The 15,175-nt window shown below is 51.0% G+C and overlaps 2 protein-coding genes across 2 annotated transcripts in view; both read left to right on the forward strand.

Moving 5' to 3' along the window:
- emp2 (epithelial membrane protein 2) overlaps window positions 1-15,175 on the forward strand; it is a 42,386-nt gene that overhangs the window by 8,317 nt on the left and 18,894 nt on the right. The window lies entirely within an intron of this gene.
- Window positions 8,802-11,854, forward strand: LOC130119199 (uncharacterized). The gene is made up of 2 exons (XM_056287630.1): window positions 8,802-9,046; window positions 10,546-11,854. The coding sequence occupies exons 1-2, from the start codon at window positions 8,802-8,804 to the stop codon at window positions 11,852-11,854; spliced, it is 1,554 nt and encodes a 517-aa protein (XP_056143605.1).

Consider the following 15,175-nt stretch of genomic DNA (forward strand, 5'->3'; position numbering starts at 1 on the left):
TTAGACATGTAGTCATGAGAGTTAAGGTCAGGGTAAGGGTTAAGGTTGGACACCCAGGTATGATGGTTAAGATCAGGGTAAGGGTTAAGGTTAGACATGTAGTCATGAGGGTTAAGGTGAGGGTTAAGGGCTAAGGTTAGACATGTAGTCATGAGGGTTAAGGTCAGGGTAAGGGTTAAGGTTAGACATGTGGTCATGAGGGTTAAGGTCAGGGTAAGGGTTAAGGTTAGACATGTAGTCATGAGGGTTAAGGTCAGGGTAAGGGTTAAGGTTGGACACCCAGGTATGATGGTTAAGATCAGGGTAAGGGTTAAGGTTAGACATGTAGTCATGAGGGTTAAGGTGAGGGTTAAGGGCTAAGGTTAGACATGTAGTCATGAGGGTTAAGGTCAGGGTAAGGGTTAAGGTTAGACATGTGGTCATGAGGGTTAAGGTCAGGGTAAGGGTTAAGGTTAGACATGTAGTCATGAGGGTTAAGGTCAGGGTAAGGGTTAAGGTTAGACATGTAGTCATGAGGGTTAAGGTCAGGGTAAGGGTTAAGGTTGGACACCCAGGTATGATGGTTAAGATCAGGGTAAGGGTTAAGGTTAGACATGTAGTCATGAGGGTTAAGGTCAGGGTAAGGGTTAAGGTTAGACATGTGGTCATGAGGGTTAAGGTCAGGGTAAGGGTTAAGGTTAGACATGTAGTCATGAGGGTTAAGTTCAGGGTAAGGGTTAAGGTTAGACATGTAGTCATGAGGGTTAAGGTCAGGGTAAGGGTTAAGGTTAGACATGTAGTCATGAGGGTTAAGGTCAGGGTAAGGGTTAAGGTTAGACATGTAGTCATGAGGGTTAAGGTCAGGGTAAGGGTTAAGGTTAGACATGTAGTCATGAGAGTTAAGGTCGGGGTAAGGGTTAAGGTTAGACATGTAGTCATGAGGGTTAAGGTCAGGGTAAGGGTTAAGGTTAGACATGTAGTCATGAGGGTTAAGGTCAGGGTAAGGGTTAAGGTTAGACATGTAGTCATGAGAGTTAAGGTGAGGGTAAGGGTTAAGGTTAGACATGTAGTCATGAGGGTTAAGGTCAGGGTAAGGGTTAAGGTTAGACATGTAGTCATGAGGGTTAAGGTAAGGGTAAGGGTTAAGGTTAGACATGTAGTCATGAGAGTTAAGGTGAGGGTTAAGGGCTAAGGTTAGACATGTAGTCATGAGGGTTAAGGTGAGGGTTAAGGGTTAAGGTTAGACATGTAGTCATGAGAGTTAAGGTGAGGGTTAAGGGTTAAGGTTAGACATGTAGTCATGAGGGTTAAGGTCAGGGTAAGGGTTAAGGTTAGACATGTAGTCATGAGAGTTAAGGTGAGGGTTAAGGGCTAAGGTTAGACATGTAGTCATGAGGGTTAAGGTCAGGGTAAGGGTTAAGGTTAGACATGTAGTCATGAGGGTTAAGGTCAGGGTAAGGGTTAAGGTTAGACATGTAGTCATGAGAATTAAGTTCAGGGTAAGGGTTAAGGTTAGACATGTAGTCATGAGGGTTAAGGTCAGGGTAAGGGTTAAGGTTAGACATGTAGTCATGAGGGTTAAGGTCAGGGTAAGGGTTAAGGTTAGACATGTGGTCATGAGGGTTAAGGTCAGGGTAAGGGTTAAGGTTAGACATGTAGTCATGAGGGTTAAGGTCAGGGTAAGGGTTAAGGTTAGACATGTAGTCATGAGGGTTAAGGTCAGGGTAAGGGTTAAGGTTAGACATGTGGTCATGAGGGTTAAGGTCAGGGTAAGGGTTAAGGTTAGACATGTAGTCATGAGGGTTAAGGTCAGGGTAAGGGTTAAGGTTAGACATGTAGTCATGAGGGTTATGGTCGGGGTAAGGGTTAAGGTTAGACATGTAGTCATGAGGGTTAAGGTGAGGGTAAGGGTTAAGGTTAGACATGTAGTCATGAGGGTTAAGTTCAGGGTAAGGGTTAAGGTTAGACATGTAGTCATGAGAGTTAAGGTGAGGGTTAAGGGCTAAGGTTAGACATGTAGTCATGAGGGTTAAGGTCAGGGTAAGGGTTAAGGTTAGACATGTAGTCATGAGGGTTAAGGTCAGGGTAAGGGTTAAGGTTAGACATGTAGTCATGAGGCTTAAGGTGAGGGTAAGGGTTAAGGTTAGACATGTAGTCATGAGGCTTAAGGTGAGGGTAAGGGTTAAGGTTAGACATGTAGTCATGAGGGTTAAGGTCAGGGTAAGGGTTAAGGTTAGACATGTGGTCATGAGGGTTAAGGTCAGGGTAAGGGTTAAGGTTAGACATGTAGTCATGAGGCTTAAGGTGAGGGTAAGGGTTAAGGTTAGACATGTGGTCATGAGGGTTAAGGTCAGGGTAAGGGTTAAGGTTAGACATGTAGTCATGAGGGTTAAGGTGAGGGTAAGGGTTAAGGTTAGACATGTAGTCATGAGGGTTAAGGTCAGGGTTAAGGGCTAAGGCATGCATGTAGTCAATGAGGAGTCCTCATGAAGATAGAAGTATAAACAAGTGTGTGTGGGGGGGGGCATGCATTTGTCCTGACTGCTGAATGAAGTGATACACAAACAGTTTACCCCCCCCCACACACACACACACACACATGAATGCCATACTGCTGCCCAAGAATGTCATTCAGCAACACAATGTCTACAATGTCATGCCTCAGTTGTGTTGGAGGACACAACAAGAGTTTTGCATCGCTAACATTTCTCAGTGAGACTCCACAAGGCCGCCAGTCTTCCCTCAGATTAATGCTAACATGTGCTGATGCTAAAGTTACGAAAAAACATGTGACACACAACCATTTACCACAGCCCGCCCTCCCCGGCAGGCTGTGACGCCCCTACATTGTAGACTCAAACCTCTAATAAACTTTACGGAAACAGGAATTCTGTTGCTTCCTGAAGGAAACCGCTGGAATTTCGGTTTAGTTAACAGATTTGAACTATCGCTAATTTAGTTTTATTCTGGTAGTTTTCTTTAAAACTGCCCCCAAAATGAGCAAATCTAACGTGTCGGTGCCGCGGTCGCCCAGTGGTCAGCGCTGTCGCCTCACAGCAAGAAGGTCCCGGGTTTGAACCCCGGGGTTGTCCAACCTTGGGGGTCATCCCGGGTCGTCCTCCGTGTGGAGTTTGCATGTTCTCCCCGTGTCTGCAGTGGGGTTTCTCCGGGTGCTCCGGTTTCCCCCCGCCATCAAAGGAAGTGTGCATGTTAAGGTTAATACTCCTGTCTGCCCCTGACCGAGGCATGGCGAGACGAACTGGAGCTGGTCCCCCGGGTGCTGCACGGCGGGAGCCCACCGCTCCTAGCTACACAGATCACAGCTAGGGGTGGGTTAATTTGCAGTAACTGAATTTCCCCAAGGGGATTCATAAAGGAAACGTAATTAATTGATTGATTGATTGATTGATTGGTTGGTTGGTTGATGTACTTAATTAAAATGCTGCAGTGATCACAGGTCTGACAATGTTGGGGAAAATCATTTACATGATCAGATATTTCCCCATATGTGTTTGCATTCGCAGTCGACGTCATTTGAATTTGGTGTTTGAGCCTAAATGACGTGAACAGCGCTCTGTCTGATGACGACGGTTGCATCAAGTTGTAAATGAATAAATGACTATACCCTGGAGGAGTATACAGTACTACTATGTAGGGCTGCAACTGACAATTATTTCCCTTTATAGATTCATCTACAAAGTAGCAGTTCGATTAATCGCTCGGTCTATACAATGTCAAAAGTGACGACGGATGCCCATTACAAGTTCTCAGAGCCCGAAGTTGTCTTACATCCGTTTACTTATTCTAACCAGCAGCCAAAGCAATCCCCCCTTAAAATAATTTAATTATGACGTGAATCATAGCCGAGTACATCTTAGCATCTTGTGAAGCTGTAACCGGAAAATGTTTGACATTTTTAGTATCTAAAGCGATTAATCGACTATCAAAATGATAACCGATTAATGGTCTTTCAGTTGACTTGTTGGTTAATCGACTAATTATTAATGAATTAATTAATTGATCTGTGACGGCCTGGCGGCCTGCCCAGGGTACCTCGCCGCCTGCTGCCCAATGACTGCTGGGATAGGCTCCAGCATCCCTGCGACCTGGGTTTGGATAAGCGGCTTGGATGATGGATGGATGGGCTAATCATTTCAGGGCTACGGCTGTGTACCGATCCAGCTGGCATCGGTACACAGCGGTATAAAGCATTTCAGCCCCCTTAAATGCTTTATAGAGAAAATCCCTGTGGTTTGGATTCTTATTCATTTGGTGATATTCCTCTACATAACTTCCTGTTCTCCATTAACATTGCACTACTAGACCTTCACCTAAGGTAATGGTTCTCCGACTGTTGTATAGACGCCCCAAGTGGCGACCTTTTGTTAGTGCAAGCCACGAGTTCTGTTGTTCCATGTTGGATGTGAGCTTCCACATGCTAAGTAAACATCGCCGGTTGAATTCTCCGCTCTGTCTCCGTTACTCATTACCCCAGATATAACAGTGGCGACAAGGATGGATGGAATTGTTGAAAGACAGAAACGATTCACATCCAGAGGGACAGAGAGCCAAAAGAAGTAAATGAAAAGGACATGAAAAACAAAGGATTGTGTGGCGGGGGGGAAAAAATTGCAAAGGTTAGTGGCTAGCAAAGTTAGCCTGAGTAGAATAGCAACATGTCTAGTTTCAGTGTAGGCCCAATAGCAGAATACAAGGAAGGCCAAAAAGATTTTGGGTCATACCTCGAAAGATTTGAACGATGGATGGTGGCAAACAATGTGGCAAATGTGAAAAAGGTTAGCGTATTTTTGTCAGTTGTTGGAGCTGAAGCCGACCGTTTGCTGAAGAACCTGACTATGCCAGCTAAGCCAAGCACATTGACATATGGGAAGGTTAGCAAAACACTTGCAGAGCACAACAAGTCCAAACCATTAGCGATTGAAGAATGTTTTCGTTTTAGAAGAGAAATGAGGAAGAGTCATGGGCAGATTATATTGTGGGGTTTAAAGCAACTTTCCGCATATGTTGAATTTGCTGGATACTTGGATCAGGCACTCCGTGGTAGATTTGTAAATGGGCTTATAGCAGAAGCAATCCAGAGGACACTGCTAACCGAACGGGATCTCCCTTTCAAGGGTGCATGTGACATCGCTCTGTCGATGAAGGTGGCTTCGAAGAACACGATGTAATTCTGTGGAAAGCAAAGAGAAGCTGCAAATGTGAATAGGGTGTTTAGTCAGAAAACTCAGCAGCAGCCCAGGGCTCCAATGCTAACCATATGAGCAAGGATGGACAGGATGTAAATCGGCAGCCATGTAATAGGTACATGTGGCAAATGACTGCAAATCTAAAAATGAAAAATGGCATCACTGTGCTAAAATCGGGCACATTGTACGAATGTGCAGAAACAAAAAGAGAGTAATGAAAATTCAGTATGTCGAAAATGAGCTGCACATAGAAGCTGGGGAGACAGAAAATGAACTTTTTTGGAGTGTGTTCATTGTACGCTGCTACAGATGAGAACAGTGGCATTCCTGCGACTATGAGTTTGCAGGGCAAAGCAGTGGAGTTGCAGTTAGACACAGGAGCGGCTGTAACATTAGTGTCAGAAGTGACATACAGAGAGGCTCTAGCACAGTTACCCGTTAAGGAGTGCAAAATAAAATTACGAGCTTTTTCAGGGGGGCGCTGATTCCCTTGCAGGGGCAAGTAAGGGTTAACACTGAGAACGAACAAGAGAGAGAGACTTTGCCTTCAGTTGTAGCTAAAGGCAACCATCCCGGTCTGCTTGGGCAAAATTGGCTGAAGAAAATTAGGCTAAATTGGGCAAACATCTTTGTGGTGAGAACAAGGAGAAACAAAATGGAGCCTGGAGTGGAGGCTGTGCTGCAACAGCGTCAGTCAGTGTTTGAGGGGTGCCCTAGTTCCATAATGCAAAGCCTATTTTTAAAAAGGCCAGACCCCTGCCCTATGCACTAAAAGAACCGGTGAATAAGGAGCTAAACAGATTGGAAAGTACTGGTATAATCTCTAAGGTTGATCGTAGTGTATGGGCATCACCCCTAGTTGTAGTACCTAAAGCAGACAAAAGCATCCTACAAAGTCGCCATTAATTAGCGCGGGGAGGAAGAATCTAACCCACTGCCAAATACCGAAGATCTGTTTGCAACATCGGCAGAAGGCGAACCATTCTCCAAACTAGACGTGTCACATGCTTACCCGCAGATGCAGCTAAGCCCAGGATCAGAAAGGTATCTGACAGACAGTACTCACAGAGGCCTACACAGGTATCATCACCTTTCATATGGAGTCTCCGTATGAACGGCGAGCACCATGGAGAAGCACCTGATGAGACTGGAAGAGGTTTTAAGTAGGACAGAGAAGTACAGAGCAAGAGTGAAGTGGGCCAAATGTCAGTTTTTGAAAGACAAGGTGGAGTACTTAGGGCATCTCACTGATGAAGAGGGGTTGCATCCCACAGAAGGAAAAGTTGCCGCCACAGTGAATGCTCCAAGGCCCAGTAATGTAGGGGAACTGCATTCCTGGCTCGGCCTCCTAAATTATTATGGGAAGTTTTTGAAGGATTTGGCTACTCTGCTACCACCTCTCCATGAACTTTTGGAAAAAAGGATGCATCGTCGCGGCGGACAGCAGCCCGTGAAGCAACGTTCAAAAAGGGGGGAAAGAAGAGCTACTGCAAAGCACAGCGCTAGAGCACTATGATAGCACAAGACAGGTGAGGCTATCCTGGGATGCCTCCTCCTGTGGTGTGGGAGCAGGGATCTCGCATGTACAACAGAATGGTGGGGAAAGGCCAGTTGTGTTCGTGTCACGCACGCTGACAAGAGGCTTAAAGAAAATATGCACAGATAAAAAAAGAGGCGCTATCCATCATCTTTGGGGCCAAGCAAGTTCGTCTTGACTACCGACCACAAACCATTGTTCGCTATATTAGGACCGAAGTCAGCCATCCCCACACTGACAGCACTGCCGATGCAGCGCTGGCCACTGATCCTGATGGCCTACACTTATGACATCGAATATCGGAGGTCAGAAGACCAAGCCAATGCTGACACGCTGTCAGGGTTGCCAAGTGCACATAAAGATGATACAGCGGTGGAGCAGGAAATTTTCTACGTTTACTTCCGTGGATGAGCTGCCTGTGCAAGCTAGTGAAATAGCTCGAGGCACAAAGACGGACGCCACTCTTTGCAAGGTGAAGGACTACATCCTGAGCGGCCGGCCAGACGATGCTAGAGAGGAGTCATTGAAGGTTACTACGGGAAAGGACTGCCGCTGCCGGAAGACCACGGGTGTATCTTGTGGGGACTTAGGGTTGTTCTTCCTTCGGCTCACAGACAGAGACTACTGGAGGACCCGTATGAGGGACGCCAGGGCATCTGCCGTATCTCATCATGCTGCCCCCCCTGGCGTCTGCCCTAGCTAGAAGCTGCGTGTGGTGGCCTCAGATAGGCTGACATAGAAGACATTGCGCGGGACCGCAGTGCATGTCAGGCGGTGCGGAAACTGCCTGCTGTAGTACCGTCGCATTGCTGGAAGTGGCCCGGACAGCCGTGGCGAAGGAGTCACCCGGACGTTGTAGAAAAAGACGAGCAGCCCTCTCTGGTGTTTGTGGACAGCCACTCGAAACGGTTGGAAGTCGTTCCTATAGCTTCTACCCCAGCAACCGAAACCATCGAGGTTCGCCGTGCCCACTTTGCAGCATGTGGATTACCGGAGGACTGTGTGAGGGACAACGGCTCCCAGTTTATCCCAGCAGAACTCAAGACAGTTTCTGAGAAACAGTGCAATCAAGCAGACCCTTGTCCCTGCTTATCGCCCCGCTTCGAACCGTGCGGCGGAGAGGTCAGCACAGACGCTGAAAGACGTCACATGGGAAGTGTCCTTCCGATGTACAGAAGTACACCACACTCGGTGACTGGGTGCGCTCCGGCCCAGCTGTTTCTGAAACACCAGCTGAGGGACTCGTTTTAGCCCCCTCAAGGCCCGACCGTGCTAGATTTAGAAAAGAAAACCAACATAAACAGAAAACGATCCATGACGGATCTTCGTCTACATTGAAGGTCCTGACTGGGGGTGGTCGTGGTCCATGTGAGAAACTTTCGAGGGGGAAGGGAGAAGTGGGCCAGAGGTACTGTGGTGAAACGTCTAGGCCCAGTCACTTACCTGGTGCATGGTGGTGTGCGAGAGCTTGCTGCGCACACTGATCCCCCGCTGTCGTCGAGAGAGCTGCCAGACCCCCGCCAGCGCCGCTCAGCACTTGCCTGAGGTGGACCGCAGGCCCACAAAGCGTGAGCTCGCATGGGGCTGACACAACACCAACTACAACCCACCTCGAAGAAGACACGCACACAACTAAGGGCAGCACAGACGGTGCACAACTCCCCAGTCCGTGCACGGACACCTGCACCCACACAGCACAACACAAACCACAGATACAGTCTGAGGACTCGCGAAAGCGCCACAAAGACTGAATCTGTAGATGTGCTCCAGTACAGTAGTTGGTGCAGGGTGTAGCACCGGGAGAAGTTATCTGAAGTAAAAGGATATATGTGTTAAGGTTGTGGCTTCTTACTGAAAGGGGAGGGGTGCCGCACAGTGTCGGCCTTTTGTTGGTGTAAGCCACGGGTTGTGTTGTGAGCTGCCACATGTTCAGTGAACATCGTCGCTGGAGTTCTCCGCTCCGTCTCCGCTCTCCCTCCGCCCGGATACGCCGGCAGCCGGCATCTCTGGTGAAGCTGCTGTTGGGGGCTTTGCCTCGAAGGGCTGGGCGGCGTGACATGAACGACGGTGCGGGCGTAATGGAGGCTGTTGTGATGCGGGAGAACAGGTTGCTTTGCTCATCCTGCACAGCAGCGGGCCGTGACTCGCATGGTTCCTGTGTGCAGCAGAACGGCCCGCCGGCCCGCCGGGCCACCGGCCCACCGGGCTTCTGCTGTTCCCACCGTCAACACCCTGCCGCTCCACGGTCCTGCTCACAGAACCCAGCACCCAGCACCCAGCCCACACCGGCACGCCGGCTCACGCACCAGCCACTCACCACCATGTGTGTGTGTGTGTGTGTGTGGGGGGGGGTGAGCGCACATGGTGTATACATGCGTCAGTGTGTGTGTGTGTGTGTGTGTGTGTGTGTGTGTGTGTGCGTGTGTGAGCGCACATGGTGTATGCATGCGTGTGTGTGTGTGTGTGTGTGTGTGTAATAGCACACGTGGTGTATACGTGTGTGTGTGTGTGTAAGTGCACGTGGTGTATTCATGTGCCAGTGTGTGTGTGTCTGTCTGTGTGTGAGTGTGTGTGAGTGTGTGTGTGTGTGTGTGAGCGCACATGGTGTATGCATGTGTGTGTGTGTGTGTGTGTGTGTAAGTGCAAGTGGGGTATTCATGTGCCAGTGTGTGTGTGTGGCTGTCTGTGTGTGAGTGTGTGTATGTGTGTGTGTGTGTGTGTGTGTGTGTGTGTGTGTGTGTGTGTGTGTGTGTGTGTGTGTGTGTGTGTGTGTGTGTGAGCGCACATGGTGTGTGCATGCGTGTGTGTGTGTGTGTGTGTGTGTGTGTGTGTGTGTGTGTGTGTGTGTGTGTGTGTGTGTGTGTGTGTGAGTGAGTGCACGTGGTGTATACATGTGTGTCAGTGTGTGTGTGTGTCTGTCTGTGTGTGAGTGTGTGTGTGTGTGTGTGCATGTGTGCACGCACACATCTGGTATGTGCCTGTGTGTGTGTGTGTGTGTGTGTTTGTCGTTTTCCTAAACAAAGCTTTGTTTGAACTCAGGCTTTGCTCCAGGGAAGTTCGGACGTTTGTTTTCTCTAAAAATAAGAGCCTGAGACAGCTATTGTTTTTTACACACACACACACACACACACACACACACACACACACACACACACACACACACACACACACACACACACACACACACACACACACACACACACACACACAGGATGGATGGATGGATGGATGGAAGGGGGTATGTTTTGACACTTGTGTTGGCAGTTGAGGTTTGTGTCGGCAGCAACACAACACGTGTAGAAAAGTTGTGTAAGGTGACTCGTTCCCTACCGGAGACACACAAGCTGTGTGTGAACCACGCGTGGTGCAGAGTGTGTATTTATGTGGAGGAACCACCTGTGCACACGCGTCGTATTGTTTTAACCACGTCAGCACGTGCCCAGAACGGGTTTGAGAGGAACGATGACCCCGTTTACACTGGGGTTTAAAATGTGTTTTCCGTGATCGGCTCACAAGTGGACAGAGCTAAATACAAGCGTAAACCACCACCAAAACGGTCTGCGAACCGGTTACTCAAACCCCCTCCCGAGGTGGTCTGGGACGCATTTGACCACATATCTGTTGTAGTGTAAACGCTAATGCGTCCTGATGCGTCAGGAAATCTTCTTCTTCTTCTTCTTCGGAGTAACGAAATCTGATCACAGGTGGTCGGCAGGACGCATTTGCAGACGCGTGATGGTCACAGGTGTAAACGGCGACGTGTCCCGCTGTCCACTTGTGATCCGATCGCCCAAAACACATTTTAACACCCGGTGTAAACAGGGTCTGTGAGTTGGGAACCAGTAAAGGAAGCCTGGAAGAGGGGAGCTCCTGTAGCCTTCCCCCTGCAGCCTTCCCCCTGCAGCCTTCCTCCGCAGCCTTCCCCCCGCAGCCTTCCCCGCAGCCTTCCCCCTGCAGCCTTCCCCCCGCAGCCTTCCCCCTGCAGCCTTCCCATGCAGCCTTCCCCCTGCAGCCTTCCCCCCGCAGCCTTCCCCTGCAGCCTTCCCCGCAGCCTTCCCCCTGCAGCCTTCCCCCTGCAGCCTTCCCCCTGCAGCCTTCCCCCTGCAGCCTTCCCCCGCAGCCTTCCCCCTGCAGCCTTCCCCCGCAGCCTTCCCCCTGCAGCCTTCCCCCTGCAGCCTTCCCCCTGCAGCCTACCCATGCAGCCTTCCCCCGCAGCCTTCCCCCCCGCAGCCTTCCCCCTGCAGCCTTCCCCCGCAGCCTTCCCCCTGCAGCCTTCCCCCTGCAGCCTTCCCCCGCAGCCTTCCCCCGCAGCCTTCCCCCGCAGCCTTCCCATGCAGCCTTTCCCCTGCAGCCTTCCTCCGCAGCCTTCCCCCCCGCAGCCTTCCCCCTGCAGCCTTCCCCCGCAGCCTTCCCCCGCAGCCTTCCCATGCAGCCTTCCCCCGCAGCCTTCCCCCCCGCAGCCTTCCCCCCCGCAGCCTTCCCCCTGCAGCCTTCCCCCGCAGCCTTCCCCCCCGCAGCCTTCCTCCTGCAGCCTTCCCCCCCGCAGCCTTCCCCCTGCAGCCTTCCCCCGCAGCCTTCCCCCCCGCAGCCTTCCCCCTGCAGCCTTCCCCCCCGCAGCCTTCCCCCCGCAGCCTTCCCCCCGCAGCCTTCCCCCCCGCAGCCTTCCCATGCAGCCTTTCCCCTGCAGCCTTCCCCCCCGCAGCCTTCCCCCTGCAGCCTTCCCCCCCGCAGCCTTCCCCCTGCAGCCTTCCCCCCCGCAGCCTTCCCCCTGCAGCCTTCCCCCCCGCAGCCTTCCCATGCAGCCTTTCCCCTGCAGCCTTCCCCCCCGCAGCCTTCCCCCTGCAGCCTTCCCCCCCGCAGCCTTCCCCCTGCAGCCTTCCCCCGCAGCCTTCCCCCCCGCAGCCTTCCCCCTGCAGCCTTCCCCCCGCAGCCTTCCCCCCCGCAGCCTTCCCCCCCGCAGCCTTCCCCCTGCAGCCTTCCCCCTGCAGCCTTCCCCCTGCAGCCTTCCCCTGCAGCCTTCCCCCCGCAGCCTTCCCCCCGCAGCCTTCCCCCTGCAGCCTTCCCCCATGTGAATGTGTGTGTTTCCCTCCTGCTCTCAGTCATGGCTGTGCAGATAAACGACCCGGAGTGACCCGTTGCTGTGTTCAGTGGGACGCAGTGCGTTTTCTCTGCAAACTTGACCCGGCCCCGGGACAATAGGCGGCAGTTTGCGACATATTGCACCACGCCGACTTAAAACATGCAAAGAATTCAGGGCCCCGGAGACGAGACCGGTTGCGTTGCCGTGTCATGCGACGGCCTCACTGTGAGACGATGAGTCCGTAACGTTTGTTTCACACGGCTCTGTTTATGCACATAGACTGCTGTTAACCTGCCAAGGGAAGTGAAAGAAAGAGGGGGTATGCAGGTAGTGTGGTGGCCTATTCCGTTGCCTACCAACACGGGGATCGCCAGTTCGAATCCCCACGTTACCTCTGGCTTGGTCGGGCGTCCCTACAGACACAATCGGCCGTGTCTGCGGGTGGGAAGCCAGATGTGGGTATGTGTCCTGGTTGCTGCACTAGCGCCTCCTCTGGTCGGTCGGGGCACCTGTTCGGGGGAGGGGGGACTGGGGGGAATAGTGTGATCCTCCCACGCGCTATGTCCCCCTGGTGAAACCCCTCACTGTCAGGTGAAAGGAAGTGGCTGGTGACTCCACATGTATGGGAGGAGGCATGTGGTGGTCTTCAGCCCTCCCCGGATCAGCAGAGGGGGTGGAGCAGAGACCGGGACGACTCGGAGGAGTGGGGTAATTGGCCGGGCACAACTGGGGAGAAAAAAGAAAGAAAGAAAGAAAGAAAGAAGAGAGAGAGCGGTAAAGACTGTATAAATGGAGGGTGTAGATGGGTCGGTTGTGCGTCATGACGCGTGTGGGACGACACAAACCCTTCAGCACGGTTCGGTGTGTGTCGGCTTCTGGACTAAAGGTACATGTGGATTATTAGACTGCAGGGTTATGAAAGACAGGAAATGTCTCAGCTGGTTGACTTTTAGTACTGGGTCAGAAGGCTCGGCTGTCTGCCGTCTCCTCTCCCTCTCCATCACTTTTTCCATGGACGGAGGCCGAGACGGAGAGGGAGAGAGAGAGAGAGAGAGAGAGAGAGAGAGAGAGAGAGAGAGAGAGAGAGAGAGAGAGAGAGAGAGAGAGAGAGAGAGAGAGAGAGTGGGTTTCTCCTCTTCTAGGATTTAAAGCAGCTCTATTTCAGAAGAGACAGACTCAAGCCATGAACAGTGACACACCTTCTTATACAATATGAACAGTGTGACATATTAACATGTCCATAAAGAGACAGAGACAGAGACGGAGAGGCAGACAGAGACAGACAGACAGACAGACAGACAGACAGACAGAGAGAGACAGAGACAGAGAGGCAGACAGAGACAGACAGACAGACAGACAGACAGAGAGAGACAGAGACAGAGAGGCAGACAGAGACAGACAGAGAGAGACAGAGACAGAGATGCAGACAGACAGACAGAGAGAGAGACAGACAGAGACAGAGACAGAGAGAGACAGAGAGAGACAGACAGACAGACAGACAGACAGACAGACAGACAGACAGACAGAGACAGAGAGACAGAGAGAGAGACAGAGACAGAGAGAGACAGACAGAGACAGAGATGCAGACAGAGAGAGACAGACAGAGACAGAGACAGAGATGCAGACAGAGAGAGACAGACAGAGAGAGACAGAGAGAGACAGAGAGAGACAGACAGAGAGAGACAGAGATGCAGACAGAGAGAGACAGACAGAGAGACAGAGACAGAGATGCAGACAGAGAGAGACAGACAGAGACAGAGACAGAGAAAGAGACAGGCAGAGACAGAGACAAAGACAGAGAGACAGAGAGAGATGGAGAAAGAAATGGAGCAAGAGAGAGAGAGAGAGACCTTTGACCTTTAGCCAAGCCTTTAATGGACCAATGTTTCATTCACATCAAGATAACAACATTAAAACAAATACTCATATACATAGAGAGAGAGGGGGAGAGAGGGGCGAGAGAGAGAGGGGGAGGCGAGAGAGTGAGTGGAGGGAAGAGATGGAGAGAGAGATGGAGAAAGAAATGGAGTGAGAGAGGGGTGAGAGATGGAGTGAGAGATAGAGAGGCGGAGGGGGAGAGAGGTGGAGAGTGAGATGGAGGAAGAAATGAGAGAGAGAACGATGGAGAGAGATGGAGAAAGAAATGGAAAGAGAGTGATGGAGAGAGTGAGAGAAAGAGAGGTGGAGGGAGAGAGTGAGAGAAAGAGAGAGATGGAGAGAGTGAGAGAAAGAGAGGTGGAGGGAGGGAGAGAGAGGGAGCGATTCGGAGGCCCAGTTAAGTCTGTGGCTTTGTGTTTTATGAAAAGAGAAGGGGAAAAAAAACGACATTAAAAGTCAGCATTTTCCACCAGGCTAGAGGACTGGTTGGAACGCACACACACACACACACACACACACACACACACACACACACACACACACAGACTGTCGGGCGCACACAGTCCCCCCGCCTCACATCACAGGGCTGAGTGGAGAGCAGGAATGGCGGTCCGTCTGTCCGTCGGTGTGTGTCTGTGGCGGCGCGTGGCTGTAGTCTGGTGGATAAATACAATGTTGACCAGCCGGTTAACACACAATACACACGTGTTAACAACACACAGTGTGACAACCTCCTCAACACCAACCGCTCTCACCACACCACCCAACTGTGTGTGTGGGTGAGTGTGTGTGTTTGTGTGTTTTTCATGTGTGTGTGTGTGTCGTGTGTGTGTGTATTGTGTGTGTGTGCATAGTGTGTGCATCATGTGTGTGTATCGTGTGTGTACCGTGTGTGTGCACCATGTGTGTTTATCGTGTGTGTATCGTCTGTGTCGTGTGAGTGTGTTGTGTGTGTGTATCGTGTGTGTGTCGTGTGTGTGTGTGGTGTGTCTCGTGTGTGTCTCTTGTGTGGGCGTATCATGTGTGTTTTATGTGTGTATTGTGTGTGTATCGTGTTTGTATCGTGTGTGTATCATGTGCGTGTATCATGTGTATCATGTGTATCATGTGTGTATCATGTGTGTGCATCGTGTGTGTATCGTGTGTGTATCGTGTGTGTCGTGTGTGTATCTCGTGTGTGTTGTGTGTATCGTGTGTGTGTTGTGTGTGTATTGTGTGTATGTGCGCATCGTGTGTGTGTATCGTGTGCGTGTATCGTGTGTGTCATGTGTATCATGTGCGTGTGTCATGTGTGTGTATCCTGTGTGCGTGTGTGCATCGTGTGTGTGTCGTGTGTATCATGTGTATCGTTTGTGTGTGCTTCGTGTGTGTATCGTATTTGTATCGTGTGTGTGTCGTGTGTGTATCGTGTACATCTTGTGTGTGTATCACCTGTGTGTATTGTGTGTGTGCATCGTGTGTGTGTGTTGTGTGTGTATCCCATGTGTATTGTGT

The sequence above is a fragment of the Lampris incognitus genome, chromosome 10 (genome assembly GCF_029633865.1).
Source record: "Lampris incognitus isolate fLamInc1 chromosome 10, fLamInc1.hap2, whole genome shotgun sequence".
Classification (NCBI taxonomy): Eukaryota; Metazoa; Chordata; class Actinopteri; order Lampriformes; family Lampridae; genus Lampris; species Lampris incognitus.